This window comes from Orbicella faveolata, unplaced genomic scaffold, assembly GCF_042242905.1.
Source record: "Orbicella faveolata isolate gen_17 unplaced genomic scaffold, um_ofav_v1 contig_1, whole genome shotgun sequence".
In the NCBI taxonomy this organism is placed as follows: Eukaryota; Metazoa; Cnidaria; class Anthozoa; order Scleractinia; family Merulinidae; genus Orbicella; species Orbicella faveolata.
This window is the reverse complement of record NW_028301536.1, coordinates 7174597-7199664: the sequence shown is the minus strand read 5'-3', so window position 1 is coordinate 7199664 and position 25068 is coordinate 7174597. Positions and strand designations below refer to the sequence as shown.

The window sequence follows — 25068 nt, the reverse complement described above, 5'->3', positions numbered from 1 at the left end:
CAGTCCTAACAGCTCAGTGCTGTTTGAGAAAATTCCTGGAGGGAAGTCTTTTAACTGATTGTCTGACAAATCCCTAACAAGGAAACATCACAGTAAGTAGTTTGAACTGAGGGGTATCAGTAATGTATCTAGGGTGACTGATCAGGTGAGGGTAGTTCTCAAAAGAACTGTTGCTGGTGAATTATGTCTTGAAAACCAGGAAAGATGTGTAGTTAAAAGCGTTTGTTAGTTGAAGGTGTTATTAATGATGGTGCAAGCTGTAAGATCGTGCCAACTTTGTCAACAATCCGTTTCGATTGTTAATCAAATTAAGTTGCTCTCTTCTCTTAAGTCAAGAGAAATTCGGTGCCAGTAGCTTTTATCATCTGTTTCAATGCGTTTGTCCTAGGCTGGAATAGCAGCTTTCCAGATTCAGTTGCCGAAAATAGTTTTTACTGTAGTTTAAGCGTTGAGCTGAGCCCCAGTCAATTGTGCTGTACTGTGTGAAGTTTTCAGCCAGTCTCTCCGATATAAGAAGACTGGCGGTCCGACCCTCTGATCTTTTAGACCTCTCCTTTTCTGTCGTGCGTTTTCCACTGCTTTTTAACAATGGCCCGTAACATTGTTGCGAAAAAACCTATTGCACATGTGCGGACGACATTTACAAAGTAACGTAACGTCGTAACGTATTTGGCAACGTACCTGGTAGTTACAAACACAACCTATAAGTGTGAAGCTGTATAAATGATTCGAACTATTCTTGAATTACTTAATCTTCTGCACTAATTCTTGGTACTTTCTCACTTTCAAATAGAGCATAATGGTACCATGAGGTTATAAATATTGCTTACAACACAGCAGTGCCGGATGGCAATGGCCCTGGAACTGACTTCAACTGTTTCCCTCGGCACGAGACCGATATCACAGAATGAGGTCCCTCGAGGTATTCGCAGAGACAGGGATTTAGGCATCCTGAAATGATAATGAATACTAAGTAGTTATTTATACCATTCCATTTAACATGGCGTTTTCAAATGCTTCTTACAACAGTTAAAAACAGGCAGGGGTGATACAACTTAAATCACCGATTTCGCTCAAACTTGGCACAAATGTTGGGTTTAGTGAGTGAATTATTATGGCAGAAAGAGTAGGTCATAATATTTTAGTCCCTTCAAGTTCGACTCCCTACAAAAAAGGCCATTTGACGCTAATCTATGCATATTCAATTGGTTGTCTTTAGCTTAGGCAATTCTATTTCTCTCCGTGGATCCATCGTAAGTAAGGTGCATACTCCGTGGTGCTTGTCTTTGCTCACGTTGCAACAATATCAGTATAAAATCTAACTTCTATGAATCCTGGGGTTTCTGATGGGAACAAAAAACACCCCTTGAACCTATCGATGAAAGTTTCCCTTTGTTTACGTAAGTCCAATAAATACACAATTTTGTCATTTAACTGGCGGCCCATTAAAAATTAAATAAATGCGGTTGTTGTTTTCTGTGAAACTAGCGCAAGAGTTCGGCTTATTTTACGCCAGGAAAGTTCTCCTCCTGTTTATGAAAAATCCGGCCAAAGATCCGGCCAAAAATCTCCTTTCCAGATTATAACTTTTGCTAATTTTTGTGCAGAACTCCTTGTGACTTAGCGAGAGGGCACCGGCATTTTGTCTGAAATGCCAACATTTCGCCGGCATATCGGCGAGATTTCAGGAGAACGAAAAACAAAATTAGGCAAAATTTGTTTGAGTTATTTTTTCATACTACTCTAAATATTGATCTCTCGTGTTATTGTGTTTACAACTCACTTTCAATGGAAAGGACAAATTCCTCCTTCATGGTTTCTTCATCATTCTTCCTCACTTCGCAGCTATAGTTGTCGTTGCTTCTTTTTACAATCCCCATGCTATATCTCACACTAGTGCTGTTTTGCACAACGAGTCCGTTTTTTCGCCAAACAATATCTGGCGCTGGAGCACCTTCCGCCAAACACCACAAGAATGAGGTCTGATTGTACAGTACAGACTGCTTTGTCTCTACCTGGGCAAGGACTGGTGTCGCTGAATTAAACAAATTTCATAAACATAATTTTACTTCGTTTATTGCCTATAGGCAACAAGGGAACTATTTTATAAAGAAAGGATCAGTAAACAAACCTGTAACATTCATTGGCTTAGCCGTGTAGTTGATGTGAGAATATATTTCAGCCAGTTCCACCTCTCCATGGAATTTTAGCCACATGTTTTGCCCACTGGACCGGAAAACATATCCCTTTGCATATATTTCACACAATATACCAAGGAGATTTGCTGACTGGTTTAATCCATCCCGAATCTCAAAGTATGCTTCAAGTAAGCAAGGGTAGAATCCAAAGTCAAGGCGAGAAGTGATGGTCATTTCCACGTAATGCCCCTCAGGAACTGTAATATTGTAGGTGCCATCTGGTCTCAGTTTTACTGTTCCCCCAGTATCTTGAAAGGATACTTTTGCGTATGCTGCAGCTGAGAAAATTAGTCACATGTCCTAAATGCGATCTATTCAGCCGTTAAAGATGCTGCTAGCTTGTGAATCATATTGCACCCCTAAAGCAATCTAAGGCGAAAATCAACCTGAAACTACCGGTTATTATGTTCCCACCTCCGATAATATGCCACGACTGCCCTTGTCTAGTGCTTTACTTCAGAATTCTGAAAAGAGGATTTATTCAGCGATGCTGATACTTATAGTAGCTGTTCATTGAAACATCTACCTTATTTCTATGAAAGGATTAATTAAAAACTGAACAATTGGAACAGTTCGGGTTTTTTTTTTCTTTTAAGCTCCATGTTCTAATACAAGAATTTTCTTGCATTTGAAATAAACTTTATTTTTGATTACCAATTGAACCAAATTATGTTCAAAAGAAAAATGAGTAGTTCTTATCTTGTTTTTATTAAGGTCAGACACTGTGTATTGTGTATTACCTTAGTCCTGCTATTACAACTGATCGTCAATTTGAGGGAGTTTCATTTTGTTTTCTTTGCCGATTTGCATTACCCAAATTCACAATTAGCCAATCAGAAACCGTGTCTACTGTCCCATACCCTGCGATATCGAGTCACCTACCTAATATCGTCAGATTCATGGCCGAATTTCGGTTCGATAAATAACTAACCGGACCTTTTTGGTACGGTTCAGTGACTTATTTGGCTGGGTTGGTCTCGCCAAGTCAACAAGGAACACTTACAGATGATAACAATCAACACCCACGATGCTTTACTTCTCAATAACGACTTCATGTCATTCACATCTGAAAAATGGTAAGAAAGAAATAGTTACTAAAATAAACTGTTTCACTTTCTAGATAAAAACTAAAGTACTTAATTAATTAACAGAGCGAAATCTTTGATTTGAATTAACCACCATGGCGAATTTAACCTTGTACACACTGTAGAGAAAGGAGGTGGCGGGGTGGGGGCTTCAAGTGCCCGCACCGATTTAAAACTTTTCTTTCTTCAGCAGCATTCATTAGTTATATGTATATAGCAACCATGTTTCCAAAGGCTTTTTCATCTGAATTTTCTTTTTATTACTTGAATTTCAGTTTTTGGCAGATTTTGGGTTTATGAACGGCTCTTTTATCGAGGTTAATATCGAAAATCTTTACAGTTATACTATTCCCATATTTTTTCTGATTTTTTTCTAAATTTTTGAGAGTGTCGTAGACACCCATAGGAATAGGAATAACGCATCACTCTGTTTCATGCTTCTTTGGGTTTTCTTATGCGTCTTATATCTCGTATATCTAAACGCATAATCCGTCTTAGATACCTTGAACGTCACGGACGCATTATTCGACTTCTTATCTAAATACGATCCTTTTTTTTGTGCCACGCATATATAATATACCTCCAGAACTCAGTGAACTAATAGCATGAGTAAGATCCTTTCCCCCTTTTTTATCATTAAGCTTTACCATGAACCTACATAGAAATGTTATAACTATAATTTGTTTTATCTTTTTTAACATGTTGCAGCTATAAGGTATATACAACTGTTTTTTTTTGTTTTTTTGTTTTATCTTTTTCCTTGGATAAAATGTCTCGCTGAGATGCAATAAATTTGCATTTTCAATAAATTCGTGTGTAATATTTTAAAACTGTAACAGTACGAAGTGCGTTTCTGAACGGGCTAAACTCGCCACAAAAGCGGAATCTCGAACACATTCCGCGTATTTTGTACTATGGATTTCAAAGTACTATGGATTTCAAATAAATCAGCTCTCTCAATTAATTAATTCGTGGAGAAGGTCGAAAAAGAAGAAAACAGTGGAAAACTCATCTTTCCTAAGTTAAAAATTTTCTTTTTTAATTTACGTGATACCAAATTAATTTTTATGGCATTAATGGTCAATACGAGCAGTATCAAGGAAATTGGCTCAAAATTGATTCGCGGAAGAATAAATAATATTTCAAAATAAATGTTTTGACGATTCAGTTGTTTGACTTGAAAATAGCAAGTATGTTCTCTCCGTCAGTCCGACTTTGTTTGGTCAATAGTTGAGCCAGAAATTGACTTAAAGGCAAAAAGTTTAGCATACGATAAGTAAAGAACACAAAAAAGCCTCATAAAATGCTTGCAGGAGGATTATTGTCGCTTTCTGTTGAAAGTCAGTCCGACGAATTCACCAAGATAAGCAACAATGAGTTTTTACGCCGAAAGGCAAATTGACCATATCAGGCAACATCTGTTGGTTGTGTATTATCTTAAAACAAAAGTTTTGACAATATTGTCCGTCTATCTTCTGACATTTTCCTCATAATTAACCAGACTTAAACAACTAATATTGCAAAATATCTATCAACGACCTGTTTTCTTTCCAAAGGAAAGTTTTACTAGCTGTTTATATTGATTTTTGGAATAATATTCCACTAATTTTCATGTTTGATTGTGTGTTTGTTTGTTTTTGTGCACGATAATAACTCTGAGTTAAATTCCATTTATCTTATGTCGATTTTTACTTACCAATTCAGAATTTTTATAAAGTAATACAATCATGTTGCAAACTTTGAATGTTAAAAAACCGTTTAATCATGTTCGATGGGACTAGCCCCTTCTGTAAGAACATTTTCTTATGAAAAGCGCGAACTATGAACATCTCTCTGTGTCCGCGTATGTTGCGCTAAGAAAGTGAGAGATCAACGGAACTCTCTGGCCCAGTTGTTGATCACAATCTTAAAACTGAACGTTTAAACAATAATGCCCGCTCATCTTCGTCACCGTTGAGTTAATTAGTCAGTCTCGTAATGAACTAAGATCTACCGACAAACATCTGTACCTTCGTTTAATCAACAGTTTTTAAACTTTAATCCGCACGTGCCGGGATGACTCATTACGGTACATATCGTATTATGAAAAGCCTTGTCAAACTTTGTGACAGTTATCTAACCCATGGTTCATTGAAATGTAAAAATATGTCTTCTTGGTTTTTTAACCAATTTTTTTTTTTGAAATGCACCACTCTTGGTATAAACGTGAATAATATATAGTATTAAAATGTTAAAGTGTTTGAGCTCTCTACCATTCGGTGCTAATTTTGAAACCCATCTATGCTGCTTTTATAATCGTTTTGAGCGAGTTTCCTTGAATTTTAGCACCAAATTTTCCTTCCTAAATTTCGTTAAGATCATCCAATTTTCCAACAAAAAACAATTTCACAAATGAATGATGTCAATAATACGTTTCGTTAATGTTTTGAAAATGTGAAAACAGTTCAAAATAAAGGGTATGCAACATCTCGATGAAATAAGCCAAGGTGGCTACATCGTGCATTATTAGTTGTGGAGGCGCAATAATTATTAAATAAATAATAATTGTAATTGATATTATTAATTATTATTAAATAGATTATTATTACTATTATTATTTACAGAAATTATTTTAGGGACAAAACTTAAGGAACAACAGAATTTCTGAATTTTTACCAGATATAATTAAGATTCAAATTTGTATGAAAAAGTACTTAATAAAGTTTGTTTTTATTATTGTTTTTCCTATTTTTTATCTAAATTATTATTTCAGTTCGACAGATCTGTCCCTTTTCTGAATTTCTATTCTGGACCGGAAGAAGTCACAAGTAAAGTTATTTTGGTTCGTTTAACTTCCTAACCAAGCCATTCCTTATATACTAAAAGGACAATATTTACATGACAATTAAACGTTTTATCACTTATTTTATCAGTTAAATATTTTGACAGTTTGTTGCCCACAGCCAATGCTGTTTCGTTAACTCTTTTTCTCCTGAATCTGCACATCGCTAGCAGGAGTTTTACGAAAAACAATTTTCGATTTAAACAAAACGCCATTTTGAAAATGATTTTTAAACAATTTCAAATCTGCCGCCATTTTGGCTCCCTTTACCTTTCTGAGAAATGATTCGAGGAAGAACAAAATATATTTCAAAATAAACGTTTTGACGAATCATCTGTTTGACTTGAAAATAGCAAGTATGTTCTCTCCTCTGTACGTCTTGGTTTCGCTATCAGTTGACTCAAATATTGGCTTTAGAGCTATAGCTTTGGGATACGATAAGTAAAGAACATAAACAAACCTCATCAAATGCTTGCAAGAAGATTATTGTCGCTTTCTGTTGACAGTCAGTACGACGAATTCACCAGGATAAGAAACAATGAGTTTTTACACAGAAAGGCAAATTAACCATATCAGTCAACAGCTGTTGGTTGTGCATTATCTTAAAACCAAACGTTTTGACAATATTGTCCGCCTATCTTCTGACATATTCCTCATAATTAACTGGACTTAAACAACTAAAATTGACAAATATTTCATCAACGACCTGTTTTCTTTCCAAAAAAAGCCCTATTAGCTGTTTACTTTGTTTTGTTTTTTGTTTTTTTTTTTAATAATATTTCCGTAATTTTTATGTTTCGTTGTTTGTTTTTGTGCAGGATGCTAACTCTAAGTTAAATTCCACTCATCTTATGTCTATTTATTGTTACCAATTCAGACTTAACATAAAGTAATACAGTCATGTTACAATCTAATGTAAAAAAAACCCGCTCAATCCTTTTTAGTGGGACTAGCGCCCTCTGTCAGAATATTTTGAACATATGTTGCGCTAAGAAGGTAAGAGATTAACGGAACTCTCTGGCTTTTGATTACAATCTTAAAACTGAACGTTTAAACAATAGCACCCGCTCATCATATGTCACTGTTGAGTTAATCGTTCAGTCTCTTTACGAACTAAGATCTACCGACAAACATCTGTACCTTTAATCAACAGTCCGCACGTGCCGGGATGACTCATTACGGGACTTATCGTGTTGCAGAAAGCCTTATCAAGCTTTGTGACACTTATCTAACCCACGGTGCATTGAAATGTAAAAATATGTCTTCATGTTTTTTAACCAAATGTTTTTGAAATGCACCACTCTGGGTATAAGAGTGAATAATATATATTACTGACTACTTATTAACAGAGAGTTTTTACGGGAAAATCTCAAACCGAGACATCGCGGTATTGACTGAGCGATAGCGAGGTCAATACGGCAAAGCCGAGGTTTTAGATTTTCCCGTAAAGACCCAGCGTTCGAGGTTAATAATTTCTTTATTATATGTTTTTTTTTTTTTTTTTTTGCTTTGGTTTTGCGGGCCCGAAATCGGCCCGCGGGAATTACGGGAGAATAATGCCCTACAATTGGCCAATCAGAGTGCGCGTTATATCGGTTGCAAACACAAGCCATATAATAATAAATGTTGAAGTTATTGTGCTCCCTACCATTTGGTGCTAGTTTTGAAGCTCGTCTATGCTGCTTTTATAATTGTTTTAAACGAGTGTCTTTGAATTGTAGAACTCCAATGTTTCTTCTTAAATTTTGTTAAAATCATCCGATTTTCTAACAGCAAAAAAAATTCATAAATGAATGATGCCGATACTACGTTTCGTTAATGATTGGGAAATTTGAAAACAGTTCAAAACAAAGAAGATGCAATCTCTTGATAAAATAAGGCGAGGTGGTTTCATCATGCATTATAAGTTGTGACGAAGCGCAATAACTATTCTTAATTATTATCATTATTAACATCATCATCATCATCATCATTATTATTATTATTATCAATTTTTAAATCAATCGTTATTTCAATTCAACAGATCTGTCCCTTTGCTCAAATAATATTCTTGACCGGAAGAACTCACAAACAAATTTATTTTGGTTCGTTTAACTTCCTTACTAAGCCATTCTATATATATTGAAAGGACAATATTTACATAACAATTGAATGTTTGATCACTGATTTTATCAGTTAACAGTTTTGACGTTTGTGGCCCACAGCCAATGCTGTTTCGTTTTCTTCTTCTCTTGAATCTGCTCATCGCCCACATTAGTTTTGCAAAACAAATTTTCGATTTGAACGAAACGATATTTCAAAAATAAGTTTTGAATAATTTCAAATTTGCCGCCATTTTGGCTCCCATTCTTATTCTTCTCTTTAACAAAGGAGCTGTTGTAAAGCAGATTAGGCAGCTAATTTCACGATCAGAATGGCAAAGAAGTTAAAATCAGCAAATTTCAACTGGTTTTCTATTTTTCCTGCTACATTTTATGTAGCCATGCTATGCTTTTAGTTCACTAGCCACACACTATTCTACGCTCTATTAGGACGAGTCCATTGTCCGAGAACGGTCTTTCCAGCATTTACGTCCTGTCAGACTGTTTGGCTAAATCGCATTATACAATTCAACCCCTATTAAACGGCCACTCTCGGGGAAACTGTTATTTGCGAAGTACTTTAATACCTTTACTTGTATTTGAAATTCAAACTTTAGCTCTGTGACATTGTGGGAGAAGGGCTTCGGGTGGATTGGAAGGAATTACATAAATTTTTGTAGCCTGTAGCCAATACCCAAATACATACCGGTCGATAACGGCAAGCTTATCACCACCAGCTGTCTCCTATAATTGTCCCAAAAATTAGCTAACATTAGTAAAAATATATCCTCTTTGTCAATAAAAACTCTTGTCTTTACTTTTGGTCGACAGATTAAACTCATCTTAGTGTTGGACAGACTTAAGGTTACAGTATACCTTCAGGTCGGCAATCTTCTTCAAATTTGGATTTTTGAGTCAACGTAGTGGTCGAAGAAGAATCTCTAATTTCTCAAAAAAAAATTTGAAAAAGACTAAATATTGGCAGAGAAATGGCGGTTTTACGTTTTCGCCGGAAGTAAAAGTTTACCTCTTCATTGACAGCCCTATGGTGTGTATGCAATCAACCGAGACGATTTTCGCGGGAATTACCTGTACGGATGTCATGAATTGACTACTCGGTTGATCAGCATTGTTGCTCTGACTACCAAGCATTTTTGGTACTAGGTGTAATTCTGTTAAGCTATAAGTAAACATAGACCACGTTAAAAACATGGACCAGTTCGAAAAAGCGAAAACAGCGAAGAACGAATGGAAATACATCGATGAGTGAAAAAGCGAAAATTCGCCACGCAAATGAAATTATAGCTATCGTATAAGGAGGGCAAAAAATTCGGGGTAAGAGAAAAGAAAGGTTCTGTAGAAATTTGGAAACAGCAATAACAGAGATGTTGACAGAGACTCTTCTGATGAGTCCGATATCGACGAATTGTTGGACTCATTGAGATCCATTGAAATATTATCCATGCACAGTTGCTCCGCCGTGCCTTCTTTTATTTGTTTTCTTCGCCTAGCCACTCTAGCGTTCGTCTTCTTTTTCGTCTTCCCCATTTTGCCAGAGTGACCAGCTTCGAGAAAAACCGAGCTACGGCGCCTTGAGCGCATTGCGAAACACAAGGGTTTTTTGGAGATTCGCGCGTAAATTTCACCAGGAAGTTAATGGTAATAAACTTTCCCTGCACTGATTGGCTCAGTTATCTGAGAACCCAGTTGACGGCGTTTGTGGGCGGAGTTTGTTTGCGAAGCAGAAGATTTTTCTTAGAGCTGTTTTCTCGAATAAATTTTTTTCGCTTGAAGCAGACACTTTAAAGAGTTCTAACTCAAAGGGAATTTTTCAATATTCCTCAAATTTGGACAGTAGCTACTTTAACATATAAACTACAAAAATGTGTCTGTGAATTGTTAATTTCGAAATATTTTTTCTTCGAGAACGATTTTTGTACGATCACTCCACATTTTTTAAAACCTATTTCGAAAATGTTCTGTAACTTTTTACTGCGATTGAATATGTCAAAACACAGACACGTTTTTTTTAAGCGCTTTGGGCCCTGAAACCGAGGAAAAAATTAAATTGGCGAAAAACAAATTCGCTTTGACTTGTAACTTTCGAAAGGTGATTAGGGCGCTCGAATTTAGTGGTCGTGAAAAATTCGACAATTCATTTTATTTCAAAATTCTTGGCAAAGTTTGATAGCTAGCTCTGTAAGCTTTAATTTGATACACGGGTTTAGGTATGTACCGCTTAAACTGCATTCGCTACGTCGCTTGCACGCGAGACACCCCTGAAGATATACGGTAACCTTACCTCAATTCCATACTACTCGACCCATTTTCTAATAGTTTATTAGCGGAGCTCCGGCGGCCCGAAGGGCCGCCAAACGGAACACCATAACTATAGGAACAGAACCACATGTATGCAAGGAAATAAGAACCACCGCAACTCTTTTTTCGTGGTCAACATGGCTAGCAGCATGGATAGCGGGCGCGTGCAACCAACGACGACGACGACGACGACGACGACGACGACGACGCCACGCAACATGGCGGCCATACTCCAGCTAATACCAAGTCTTTGTTTACAGCGTACTTCTTTGATATTTGACATCCATGTTATGGTCAATTGACACCTGTCAAAACAAGGTATCCGTTGACCAGTATCACCTGACCATATCGCGCGCCTAGGTTTATAGGTCATCGAGGTCATGTGACCAAATACTTGATTTCGATTGGAACGCGGGCTCATGTCAGGTTAATTTGTTGTAATCAGGGCCGGGTTGTTCGGAAATTGGGCTAATGTTAACCCAGGATTAAAAGTTAACCGAAGTAAAAATTTATCTTCTATACAAGTGATTTTTACTGCTTTAGGGTGTAGTTTGAGATTATTCAAAATCAAAACCCTAATCCAAAGATATAAACAGAAAACGTCACCGCAAAGTTACAAAACTCAGATAAAAATTCTCGCTTAACCTGGGCTAGCTTAATCGGGTTTTGAACAAAGCGGCCCACGAGCTCCGCTCCTCGGCCTGGCTAAATCTATATATTAGGCTTATATGGAACGCCCATTTTTGAAATTCTTCTTCATTTCTATTGTGGGTTGTGAGGTGAAATAAAGAAAATTCAGGCTATTGACGCCAAGCTGTGAAACCCTTAAATGTATGTTATCAAAACTGTCCCACAAAGCTGCTTTTGGAAAACGTGCCAAATTTTTAGTATCTGCGGTAGAACCCCGGTAACTTGAACTCTGAAGGGAAACGAAAAACAGTTCCAGTTAGTGGGGGTTCGAGTTATCGGGGTCGATTGAATATTCAACTTGCCATGTTAATACATGTAATTGATAGTTCACTGATTTTTCAGCACTTCAGTATACAATACATCGGGGGGGGGGGGGGGGGGGTTACTCCCAGAAAAATTGGGTGGGGTGTAGTGCAAATAAAACTTATCTCGTTAGAAATGCATGTGTACTTTTCATAACGTTTTTGGCTGTTGCACTAATTAAAATCAAATTGCTGTAGTGTTAATTTTGAGTGTTTTTACCGATTACACTACAAGAAAAGCTAATGGGAGGACATCCGTGGTGAGTTACATGAACCAGAATTCGAGTTACCGGGATAAATTTTTATAAAGAGAAACGAAATTTAGTTCGAGTTAGCAGGAAATTCGAGTTATCCGAGTTCGAGTTAACCGGGTTAAAATGACTGAAACGTGGGGTCAAATCCAAGGGAGATGGGACTTAGTTCGAGTTAGCGGGGGAGTTCGGGTTATTCGAGTTCGAGTTACCGGGGTTCTACTGTACCAGTCTTGGTTTTTCAGAGATCTACTTTTCAAATTTTAAACCACTTATACTTCACTTTCTGAATTCCGACCAGGTTTGAGCTCTTGGTCATTGCGTTGCGTTCTTGACCAAGACACATAAAGAGTCACAGTGCCTCTCTACACTTAGCCATAGGTGGAGAGAGGCACTGTGACAGTTTCAAGTGTCTTATTCTGGCGTATAATTACTCATGCGGGAGTAACCTTGCGATGGACCAGCATCCCATTCAGGGAGAATACCCCCTAGTTGATTCACGCCACAGAGACCGGAAATAAGCACCGGCTTGATAAGCCACTACTCGAACGCCGAAATGGCCCAAGTGGCAGGTTGAAGTTTAAAAATTGGAATCGAATAAACGCAAAGTTCGATCGCGTTCCTTTATAAATAAATTTTACCATCGTGACAAACGAAACAACCTTAGACAGTTCAGCAAGGATGTAACGAAATAGAATTGTAAAGTTCTTGTACAGAAGCGCGCTCAACTCTCAGACTCAAATTTATGCTTGTTTGATTCTTGTACTATTTGCAAAGCTCGGAAGCAAAACAATTCTTGATCTGGTTAATCGAATTTTATTCTTTTTTTTTTTTCAGTTTTCTGCGTTGTATTAAAGCATTATCCATTAAGATTGTTTTGTCAAAGCAGACAAAGGGAGTCAACTTCTCAATGATACATCTGAGCTGTAGCAATTGTTTCAAAACATTGCGAAATACGTCAACAACACGCCGTCTTTTGATCTTATTATTCCATTAATGACTTGAGCTATGAAAACAAATGTTGTTTTCTTGCATTTGCAGCTATCACTCCAGCTTGTTGTCTAAACAGCGTTTCGTTTAGAGCAACTGAAACTAAGTTTCTAATAGGTTACTGTAGAGGTTCGTTAAAGCCGGAAAACAATAAGATTAACTTGAGGGCTAAGCGAATTACCGTAAGATGCGGAGATTACCGCCCACATTGCCACAACTCCACCCAGAGTGAATCGTTTTCGAGAGAGCGATCGTCGAGGAGATAATGAAAAAATAATTTCAAATCAGGATGTTTAAAAATTATTTCATACAAATCGCCAAAAGGCTCTATTACTGCATATATTATGAAGCTTTACGGAGAGTAAATGTTGTGTTGTGAACTATTAAGAGTCCATTAGTAACGTGATGCAATATAGATATACAGTGGAATCCCGACTTTTCATACCTCCGAGGGATCGAAACGAAAATTTGTTTGAAAAATCGGATACAGTTCGAGAAATCTAGGATAAAATTACAGTGTTGGACTGAGGGGAGCGAAACGCCGTTTGGTTCGAGTTATCGGGAGCTTCTAAACATCGAGGCTCTTGTTGTATTAGTGGCCAAGCCGATAATCACAGAGAATAACATCGGCGTTTTTAGTTTTGAATTACTCTGATATGGACCAAACAAAAACCACCAATGATAAGCATCATGTTTTATCATTAGGACTGGGTTTGTCAGCCACACACGATGATATAATGGACTTACAGGAGTCTCTCTATAGCTCTAGATGTAGGACGATCAGTTTGGATTGTACATAAGCAACTCACCGCGACTCTAATGTACTCTAAAATATGCCAACTCGTTGCGTTGTTGTTTATACTTAAAAATAAAATTGAATAAAAAAAGCTTGTCAGATTACCATTTTCTTTGCTAGAAAAGTTGAGCGTCTTTCTGTTTATAAAACTAAAAAGTTCCTAAAGACAAAGTCGAGGCAGTCTTTCTTGCTATGGAGCTCAACTGATCTCTTATCTGATATTTGAAATGACACAACCTTCAAGTGGTCAGGGGATCGGGTCCTTTTTGTTTGCATTCCTCTATTCTAAAACCACTTTAGCAATATATACAATTTCACCGAGGCAATGTTCAAGTGTCTGAGTATCCTTTACCTGGGGACCCGCTGGAAAAGGGAGAGCTAATAGAATTAGCAAGAAAATTTGCTGGCCTGGAAATAACTGACATTATAACTGATCCCCGACTAAGGCACCATTCTTTCTGGGAGGGAGAGTGGGGGAGGGGTGGGGGAGGGGGGAGGGGGAACTAAAAACAGTTTCAAAACATCCCACCTTCTTTCGGTCGAATCACGATATGCCGGTCTGTAAACGTTAATCTCCCTGTGAACAAGTAATCTCGAAGTTACCATGCCTTAGATAATTGGCCTAGCCTCGTTTTTTAACTTCCTTAGGTGATAGCGTGTTTGCAGCCTGTAATCCCCTTTACTAAACCAGTACAAATTATTTACCGAGTAACATAGTTATTATGTAAATTAGTCTAAGCAATTACTGCATATTTGCTACATTTGCTTTTATAGCGCAAACCACCGACAAATTACAAGATCAAAAGAGAACGTATTCACTTTGACAGATTCGGCAACGAGGCATTCCTCTAGGTGGCAATGCTTTCTACGTCTTTATAGCTTTATTATTTAGTTTTGAGGAATATTAATTTTCAACTGGATTGTGGAAAAACCTTGAACATACGAATAAAAATACAGCAGAGCGAAGACCTGTTCATGTTTCACGGGAAATAAAGTCCATTTTACCAGTGCAAGATTTGTAAAATATCTCAGGAAGCTCGACATTTTAGGGCTTTTAGTGAGGTAGTTAGTTTGCTTTTGAGTAGCCTAATTTCTTTCCTCGCGTTCAAAATTTGCTCTTTTTGCCTTCCATTGAAGCAAGGTCTTATTAAAGTGAGATCACCGAAATCTTTTTAGAACTGTTTTTAAACTATTGTTACATTATCCACCGATACCAGCACAACAACAGGGGAATCTGGAATAATCCTCTTTAGTACATACCACACAAGTGAATAGTGCTTTTCGCGCGCTCTGATTGGTTAACTTGGAGGTGATTAGCAAGTACTATTCACCTTCGAGCAGCCGGCGCGAGAGATTTTAAACAGTTTCCGACCGCTTGTCACACATAAAATAACGTTTTGGTCTGCTAGTTATTCAGCTTGTGTGTTATATACTAAAACAATTATTCACCTAAGTGTCGGTGAAAGTGATGGATATTTACCTCCACTTCGGTGAATAATTGTTAATTACGATAAACAATTTTTACTGGGTAGTCTTTGTTCCTTGCAAACACAAGTTAGTATTAAATCCCAAACGTTTCATGTTTTTCCAAGTAACATTGAAAAACGAGATTACAGCGGTTTGGGTTGTGGCTGTTGGAAACCCTTTCATCTGGCGTTTGGAGGGCTTCCAAAAACTTTCGTTACTTATACGCAAGATTTTAACTAAAGTGACATGAAACAGGCTTTTTACTTTTACCTTAGCTATTGTAAGCAAGGTTGTTTTTGTTTGTTCCGTGCATATTCTGTTGTTTCTTTTTACTGTTTTTGCCTATATCCAAGCATGCTTGACATTCTATTAGTTTCCTTTCCCACGTTAAAGCTGTGTCTTGTGTTTGACAAACCGAGCAAAAGTTTAACTGCTCTCCAGCTGAGATCTCTTAGAAAGGAACTCAATTCTTATTGCCTGTCGTCAGCCACGCACCAAATGTTCGTGCCCACACTATGAAAACAACAAAAACTCTTTTGCATGATCGTAATGTGATTAATTGAATTAAATAACCTAGCATTTTCCTGTTACCACTTCCTCAACAAAGATCACCGCTTTTAATAACTGGACGTGGTGACGTGAAGAGAGTGCAGGCGTGCCACCGCGCTTAAATATGACTTCCGGACTTGCGTTCTCTTTTAATTAGGTTTGAAAACTAAATAAACAAATACATAAAGAAACACAATAACGAACGAACAAGTAAATAAATGGATGTATAAGTGCAGTAATAAGTGAAATGAGTAACTAAATAAAGAACACGAAAGAAACAAGTGGCATTAGTAATCCTATTGTATTATTAGTATTGTAAGTAACTGCATTAGTATTGTAAGTCGGGTAAATAGCTGTATTGGTGTTATGGACATTCTCTCCAGTACAGAGGACCTCATACATGGAACTTTATAAATACCAGAGCTAACCTTTCCGGAGTCAACATAAATCCTTTTAAAGTTATCTTAAGAAAATCTCTATTCCATATCCATAATTTTTTCCTCGAAAAGAAAGCTATTATTATAAAGAATAAGGACAGTGATCTTGCTTATTATTAGATACCTATTATGAGTATTTATTATATTGTACCCAAGCTTTTAGGTCAACATGACATTTTATTAAGTCATTGTACTTTATTTTATTAATATGATACTTTATTTAGTTAATTGTAGGTCCACATCAGCCTCATTGGCTGCAAATTTTGTAACCTGCTTCACTAAATAAAATGAAGATGAAGATGATGATGACGATGATGACGATGATGATGATGATGATGACATCCTCGCCATTCGTGTTTAATTTCCATGTAAAGAAAAGGTTAAATACTTTTTAGTACCTTTGTGAAAAACGAGATACTTGCACTTTGCTTGCACTGTCAGCCACTATCTGCTCAAGTCATCATGATCAGTGAAAGCTTCTTTCACCAGCCCTGAAGTTCCAATTTTACCATTTTCAATGTTTCTCGCTGAAGACAATGTGGTTTTTAATGAATATTCTGGTTTTTTGTTTGTTTGTTTGTTTGTTTGTTTTTCCTTTTAATTGAACTCCAAACAGGATGAAGAAAATGTTTCGATTGGGCTAAAAAGTAAACAATGTATGGCACCATGTTTTTCAAATATGTCGTGGAATTTTGTGTCGAAACTTTGTATAACATAACATGATAGCTTCTCAAAGTGATAACTAGACATTGTCACTTTATCCTTAAGAGACAAATCGGTGTCTGGTTGTTAACCTCGGTTCAGTGGACTCCAAATAGATTGGTCGGTGTTCAAGCTGGCTGGCTGGAGTTCTTTGTTGTGTTATGGGCAAGACATTTTACTCTCACAGTTTCTCTCTTCACCCAGTTGTATTCAAAGGTATACCGGCCAATTGCCAGCGCAGCCTGACAAAACTCTTCGAGGTTGAGAAGCTACCTACAGTATACGATGCAAAGAATCTATAGGGCCATAGTGATTATCTTAATCGATTCATGCAATGGAAACAAGCAGCCAAATTTTTACCTTTTCTTCTCGTGGGGTTTCATATTTGAAAAGAGAGAGCAAACACTTTGGTATTAATGTAGAGCGCAACGAATCACACACGAAACAAACAAAGCCTGACTTTGCGGTTTCCGCTTAAGTATATCAAATGCATTAAGTAGTATTAATCCAAAAAGATATCTCAAGACACTCTTGTAAATCCATTACATCTTGGTGTGTGGCTTGGAGAATACTGATGATAGACTTTGTTGCGTTTTGCTGGCGGCTTTTGTTTGTTGGTATCAAATGTATTCTATTAAAAAAAAAACCGCATGTTGTTCTATGAGACTGTTACCATTACTTGACACCATATGACGGCTTAAACGCTATATTTTAACGAGGGACTCTCTCATTAAGACAAAAATTCGTGGGGGGATGAGAGTCAATGGTATGTATTAGCAACTGTTTTTTTTTCTGCGATAGAAACGCAGTTTCTAAACATCTGGCTTTCGAACGATTTCATTTTGAAGTTTTTGGCTGGGTGATCGCTCTCTCAGTTCCGTCGAATCGCCGCAAACCAATATGTGGGCGTTAATCTTCCTGTCAACCGCTAATCCGCTCCTTGCATGTCTTAATCTGCTTAGTGCTTAAGTTTTCCCAATTTTTTTTTTTTTATGTTTTTGTGATAATAGCGTGCTTGCAAGCTGTAATCCCCATGTCATGTTTTAGTTTGGTGAAAATATGTACTTAGTAACATAGTTTCTATGACCCCTCAACCTAGAATCAGCTCGCTGTGTAAAGGAAGCAAAAAGTATTTCGTTAAAATAACAACAACTACAGATAGGAGAAATAATGTTTGTTTTTGTAGATCAAACGACTAACGGATATGAAAGATCAAAAAAGAACGTATTGTTCACTGTTTTGTTTATTAGTTATTTTCCTCCATGAAAAGACTTGTCGCCTCATTTTTGTTTTTCCTTTTATAATTATTCCGAAATTTAGCTGAGCGAGGCTAAAAAGAATGCGCTTTAATAAAGAGCAAAAATTAAGACCATAGAAGTGATGTTGATCAGATCAGTAGAATTGCTTGCAGAAACAAAAGGAATTTCGCTCGCGTTTCAAGCTTAAAATACTTCATGAACGAAAACAATTTAAGACAAACCCAATGGTTCAACTGGAGGACATCACAATGCTTGGGTATATACATAACAACTTGATTTACATTTGCATTAAAAGAATTATAATTATCACTCACTGGTTTCTCTCTTAATGACTTCGCTTGTTTTGCGCAAAGCTAACTTTTATGTCAAGGAATTCAGTGTTTTTGAATCAGTCAACTTTGAACAACCACTTTTACAACTTATCATTAAATGTGACATAACTTAAGGCTTAAATCAATTTTAATATCCATTTCTAGACTTCGAGGTCTATCCACTGATAACACAGGGTCACAAAACTTAGCATTGTCGTCATAACTCGCGCGACAAAAGGACATTTCTGAATTAAGAATGAACTGGTCATAACGCGATTAAGCAAGTTTTTTTTTTTTTCGGAAATTCAGCGATCAACAAAGTTGCATTTCAATGTCTTTTTTCCTCACTAACATACATTTCATAGCATCCGAACCGCCTTGCGTCTCAATTGACAGCATCCGAATTTGGACCGTGTCCCTTGGGTTCCGAACATACTGTGAATAATCTATTTTTCTCCGTAGCGGTCGTCGAACACAAACGCTAGATGTGATATATATGTATAGAACTAACTCTATTCCGTCTTTTTATGATCATATTACCGTGTTATAATGTTTCTAGTAATATTCATTTTTCTTGTAGTATAAAGTTGCACCATTGTTGAAATTGTGTGCAAAAACTGTTATCAATCTGGCGCCGCCATCTTTGATATGGTGCCAAGCGTGGGATCGTCCACCACTGTAACATAATTTAGAGCTTTCTGGTTTTTTTTTTTTTTTTCTGTTTTTTTTTTTTTCTGTCTGTCCGCGAGCCAATACACCCTTGTTTAAGGTTTGCTTTATTATCATCTTCCTGTCGATGCCTGGTTAACAACTTAATTATACTGTAAAGAGTTGTTAGAAATCAGAGATTCTCTCGTTGAGAAAGAAATCCCACCGACGAGGGTAAGAAAAAATAGCTGGTATCCTGATAAACCAAAATTGCATTCCCTGATTAAAAAAAAAAACCGGGTTAAGCTTGTTATACCAAGCACATTGTTTATTTTTAATTCTCTTAGAGCACGGTAAATGAAGCCTTGTTTGACGTCCGACTCAGTAAATGATTACTAAATGTATCCTTTATAAATTTTTTCTTACGCTCAACTCGGCCAGTACAGCTAATTCTCAGTTGACTAAGTCAGTTTGAAGACATTGATATTTATCGATGTTTCCCTGACAGAGATTCAATACGTATTTTTCTTGATATCTTTCAAGAAGATTACGCTGTCTTAGTCTGGTTAGTTTTGTCGGCAAGGCTTCATTCCTGTAGGTTTCCAGCCTACAGCCAGTAGCTTGTCATCACTTTTCTTAAGCTCAAATATATATATATACATGCATGTATATATGTATAAAAAGACAGCTAGATAACAAGTTTTTCGGGTCGTTTGCGACTAAAACTATAAATTATTTTCGAACATAGGATCAGTTTATCAGCATTTGGTGCAAGTTTCGCGGTGTCTCACACATATCAATTGAAAACGGTCGTTCACCACGCAACAACTAAAAAAGTTTGCTCGTGTCGAAGTTCGTAGCTCAGTGGTTTTTGTTTCTTTAATGCAATTAAAATTCTAAATCTTATTTGTGAGATTAGTGACAAAAGGTTTAATCAAATTTAATTTATTTTAAATTGAATTAACCCTGTGCTTTAATCCATATTTTTATTTAAACGTCTGCAAAAGTCGTTTCCTATAATTACCCAGTTGTCATGAAAACGGACGATTTTAAAAACAATGTAAATAAAGTACACAATCATCATTGATGGAGACTGTCGACGTGAGGCAGCCTCATTGAAGATGTCGCCGAAACGCTACTGGCCAACTAACATGCAACAAGAGTTTGTAGGTTGTTTCGATACAAGTCGTTTCGATACAAATCGAAGTCGATTCGATGCCCATTGAAAGTCTATTCTACACAAAAAGTCGTTTCGTTCAGTGTAAAAGTAAGCTCGAAGATAAACCACATTCGTGACAAATGCGACGAAGTATTGAAAAAATGTTATTGAAAAGGCTTTGCAGTAATGATAAGTTAGCAGTTAGCAAGCAAGTCTACAAAATATCCCAAGAATTCGAATCAGCGCTACTCGAACCCGGACCCCCCTGGAAGTGGCTCAGTGGTCTAAAGGTACAGTTCAGGGCAGTTTTACACAGGGTGCGAAACGCAAACAAGTTTCTTATTCTGGTCTAAATAAAGAGTGGCCTTGAAAGACGTGTTTCTTTATTTTTTTCCGCTGCTGTAAAATTAGCAACGTGTGCTTAGAGTATGGTCCATTGATGGCCAGAAGAAAAAACTGTCGAGCCAGAGAAGGAAATTTCGAAATTAGAAGAATCTTCATTGGCTTAACTTTGGAACCCATTGCGAAAAAAAGAAGTGAAAGACTACAATCATATTAGGATTGGCTATTATGAGAAGTTAAACCCTGCAATGCTATTAGGCAGGAAAATTTTAGCCCATAACAAACAGAGCTTTATGCTGATCAGCCCATAACGTTCTTCAAGGAAAACCGCGCAATTAGCTCAGTTGGACGTCGTCCGTGGGCGAGCTTGCGGTTCTTGGGCACTCGTCTTCTGTGATTAAAATTAATGGAGTTAACAATGAGTAATTTTCGTTTCACTTGTGAGGCATGCAACCAGGACCCTCATCCGTTCAACAGCAACAAGACATATATGTATACACGCTCATTCATTTTCTAAGAACGTCGGTCTAAGGCTGAACGTTCTAAGATTTTTAATTTTTGCCATTTGAGCCTGAAATGTCCTTAAAATGTTCTAAAGACGTCATTTCTGGAAACTCAATGAATTAATACGAACGTAACCACAGCTAGCCCAAGCTCACAAATGTACTCAGGTTAATTACGAAACAGTCGAAATATAAGGATTTGTACGGGAAAAACGGTTTTATTCTTAAGCCTAAAAATACGAAGGATTTTGAAGTATGACTAAAAACAAACCTACCTCGCTTCAGGTGTGTGTGTCTAAGCCGGTTTAAGGCAATTTAGGTGGTTTTAAGCCTCACTCCATATATAGAGGACAAGGCAGTGAAGCGTAAAGGTAGATTTATTTTTATTCGTACTCCCTGGTATTTTTAAGCTTAAGGTTAGTACCGTTTTTGCCATAAAAATCCTTCATTTCGCTTGTTGTGTAACCTCAATACTGCAACATGATATACGAACGATCATTTGTGAGCCTGGGCTGCCTGTGACGTGACGTGACCAGGAACTTATCAAAGCGCAAACACACTGTACAACTGAAGATGCTGTCATGTACAATGAACCATAAGTATTTGGTTATTAGAATGCAGTCATCTCGCTTTACATTTTGCCATTTTTCATACTGTTGTATCGCAAAACGTTGTTAGTTAAACTTCCTCCAACGTCCTTAGAAAAAGGTTGTTAATTACTGAAAACAAACAAACAAACAAACAAAAAACAGAAAATTTAAGCGATCCTCTGTTAAACCGTTGGTGGTACATGTTTCTAATACACTACACCAGAGAAATTTAAAAGCGGCGTTTCACTCTGAAAACGCAGAAAATCTTTTCCGTCCACACTACGCCGGAGAAATTGAAAACGCAACAATCACCGGCCAATTGGATTTGTGTTTGTGGAAAACTCAGGAAGGGGAATATCCTAATTAAAGTGACGTCATCGTTTTCGAAAAGCTTCCTTTCAAAGAAGTAAAGCCGGCGTTTTCTAAAAATTCCGTTTTCGTGTTTCCCTGCTAGCAGAGGCTCTTTTCCTGGTTTTCGCTGACGGGAGAGAAGAGAGCATGCTCAATATAGCCATTTTCGACCCATGGCAGAGGTCTCTTTTCTCCCGTCAGTGAACACCAGGAAAAAAAGCCTCTGCTAGCAGGGAATTTTCGTGTAGGATTGGCGTGAATGATAGGCCTAACCATAGAAATAAAGCTGTGTCTTCAAATTCCTCCGGCGTAGTGTGAAAACGTGAATCAGCAACAATCAATTATTATTATAAGAAATCAGAGGCATAGGTGACATGCTTCTGAAGAAATATAATGTGACTGTGCGATGCAGTTATGAGTTCATATGTGCCAAGTTTGATACGCTTCAACGTGACTGCGCGATGCAGTTATGAGTTCATAAGTGCTGAATCATTATTTGGCTCACGGTGTGACCGCGCGATGCGGTTCCAGTCAAAGACCCACATTTCACCCTTGTCCACCGTAGAGTCTCTACTTTCGGAATTCTACGGTAGTTGGAGTCTAAGATCTCTCGCCAGCGTTGTCTTTTCGTTTTCAGAAACTAAACCGATGCTTTTATCCCGTGAAAAGATGTCTTTATCCATCTTCATTTCCGTGGTTGGAAGATTAATCATTTCGTTTGACCAACTTCCTGTAATATTGTCCACAGAAAAATGTGAGAACGATAAGATGACAAGGAAAAACGGTTTGAGGTAAGTTGAGGGAAACAGGGCACTTTGAAGACCTTGAAGTGCTACGTTTTATTTCTCCGCCCAGAAGACAGGAAACACATTCTCGAAACCGCATATGAAGATTTCAACAATTAAAGAACCAAACGTTCCACAGCTTAAACGTTCCACAAGTTAACAAAGCCTTCCTTGTCAAACTTTAGTAGAAGGAGAACGAAAGTTCATTTGAAATTACACGAAAAAGTTTGTGCTCACATAGTACACGCGGACACCTGGGGGGGGGGGGGGGGCACTGCCATATATGGGCTATATAGGTATGTGCCGCTGTGAAGGGTATGGTTTTCAAGCAGTTTACTCTAGGATAGGGTACATAAATCAGAGCGTTTGGGTCTACAATACGGTATCATTTTTCTCAAAACTGACTAGTTGGTTGAAGATTTTATCTAGACTAAGGAAACCAGGAATTGCCACTCAAGAATATAAAAAAATCAAATCGGCGAGTTTAAATTTACGCAAATCAGCCTCAATAGTGTCGATAGATGGGGGGATTTGGGGAGTATACTCTAGTATAGGGTAGCAAAATTCAGCTGAACTAGCTCTGGTATAGGCTAAGGGTTCCAGGGTCCCAGCGGTGACATCCCCACCCATAAATTTCCAAAGTACCCCCCCCCCCGGGCGCGGACAGAAATATAAAAAAGCCTTCAGCGATGGGTTACTCCACTGAGCTGGTTAAATTACTTACATGTAGTCCGCAGAGGCAAAGTTAAATACAATTGAAAATTCATTCATATGAAGGTGATATAAACCTGTTTTTCATAGCTAGTTATAAGCTGGCTTTGATGCAGTGAAAAGGTACAGCCCGAGTAAGTTTATGAATAGTGAGTGCAGTTAAGTGAGTGAGAAAATTAGCTGAACAGTAAGAATGTTAAGCAAACCGTAAATGAGTATGTACAGTGTGTAAGAAAGTCGGTTAGTAAATGAGTTAATCAAGTGCGTCAGAACAGAAAATAATTATGTGGAATAGAAAATTCTCAGTTGATTTAGCTGATTAAGATCGCGAAGTTGGCACCCTAGCGTTCATAATCAGCGCATTTACAAGACGCTATAAAGTTTCAAGTGCAACACAGTAAGGTTTACCTTGTTAGACACCCTTGCGCACCCTTGTTCTTGTGGACAAGACAACCACGAGTTTTTTCCTCTGTCATTGGTCCCGATGTCTCCTATGGACACCACAATCTAGCCACAGGCGGCAAGCCTACCGCACGATGAGACAGGCTTTACAAGAAAACTAAACAACACTGATACGATTCAAGGCGCAGCCGCATAACTTTGTTAACTTACACAAATACGGAAAGCGTGTACGAGGGCTTTTGACATCGGAGTTTGTTAATGAACTACTGAACGAGTCTATAATTAACAACCAGTTCGTTAGCAAAAGTTATCTATGTTTTTTAAACCATTGAGTTTTGAGAGCATGCAATTAAAATGTCATCTTGACGCTAGAAAAGAGTTGATTGGAGCTATTTTTGGATGATTTAATAATTAAGTGGATAAATACTTAAAACCTGAGCCAAGAACTATAGGCGCTCTTACTGAAGTTAAGTTCACGACAAACGAGCCGATTATGCGAGAATCTTGAAGGTAATAAAAAGAAAAAAAGAGAAACTCCCTATGTATTTTACATGTGTAAATGTGTATAGAAAAAAACTTAGTAACAGTAAACAATTGCAAAAAAAATTGTAAAAATGATAGCGAAATTTCATCAAGGTATAAAGTGATCATTTTGTTGCAAAAACGTATCGGGTTTTATATTGACAAACTGCTGTTTGTTGTCAATTTTTGGGCTTGTCGTGGCGAGCTCACAACATCTGCCGTAAAATATGACGAATATTGTGCAAAAAATATCAAATACTGATAAAATATTCAAACAATGCCAAAATCGGGCATCCCAAAGGTGCACTTGAACAGTGAGTCTCTCTGCTACAAGCACAAAATCCTCCTCATTGCGTTAAGAACTCTTTGACAATCTTGCAGATCACCTGAGGAATCTGTTAAAGTATACTGACCACTCTGAGACGCATTGGCCCATGCTATTTTTCCAGATAAAATGAGTAAATCTAAACCTCGGGAAAGATACATAGAGGCAAGGGTTATTTTGATCACCCAGAAGTTTTTACATGATCTGATTGCGGTGATTTTAAAGTTCCGGTTGTTTACCTGGGTTTTAACACCATTAGCTCCAGACAAATGCCTTTTTTCATGTTTTCGCTGGGAGTCCCGCGCCACTCGATTACGCGTTGATTGACATAATCCTTCCACCGCAAACATACCCCGAATACCTTCAGTTTTACATATGGCGACACAAAGGGACGATTCTCAAACTTGTTTTCTCTTAGAAAGGCCTGAAATCTTTTCTAAGTGGAGCCAAAAATCTGCATTTGTACATCACA

The 25068-nt window shown here is 37.5% G+C and overlaps 1 protein-coding gene across 1 annotated transcript in view; it reads right to left on the bottom strand.

The window, feature by feature from the left end:
• LOC149117892 (uncharacterized) overlaps positions 1–6644 on the bottom strand; it is a 41345-nt gene extending 34701 nt beyond the window's left edge. Inside the window, exons 1-6 of the mRNA XM_089287217.1 lie at positions 6565–6644; positions 3202–3264; positions 2132–2476; positions 1784–2035; positions 831–951; positions 2–73 (exon numbers count right to left, since the gene is read on the bottom strand). Coding sequence (XP_089143343.1) covers positions 2–73; positions 831–951; positions 1784–2035; positions 2132–2476; positions 3202–3253 — 842 coding nt within the window. The 5' untranslated portion in view covers positions 3254–3264; positions 6565–6644. The remainder of the gene's footprint in view (position 1; positions 74–830; positions 952–1783; positions 2036–2131; positions 2477–3201; positions 3265–6564) is intronic.
• Between the last annotated feature and the right edge of the window lie 18424 nt (positions 6645–25068).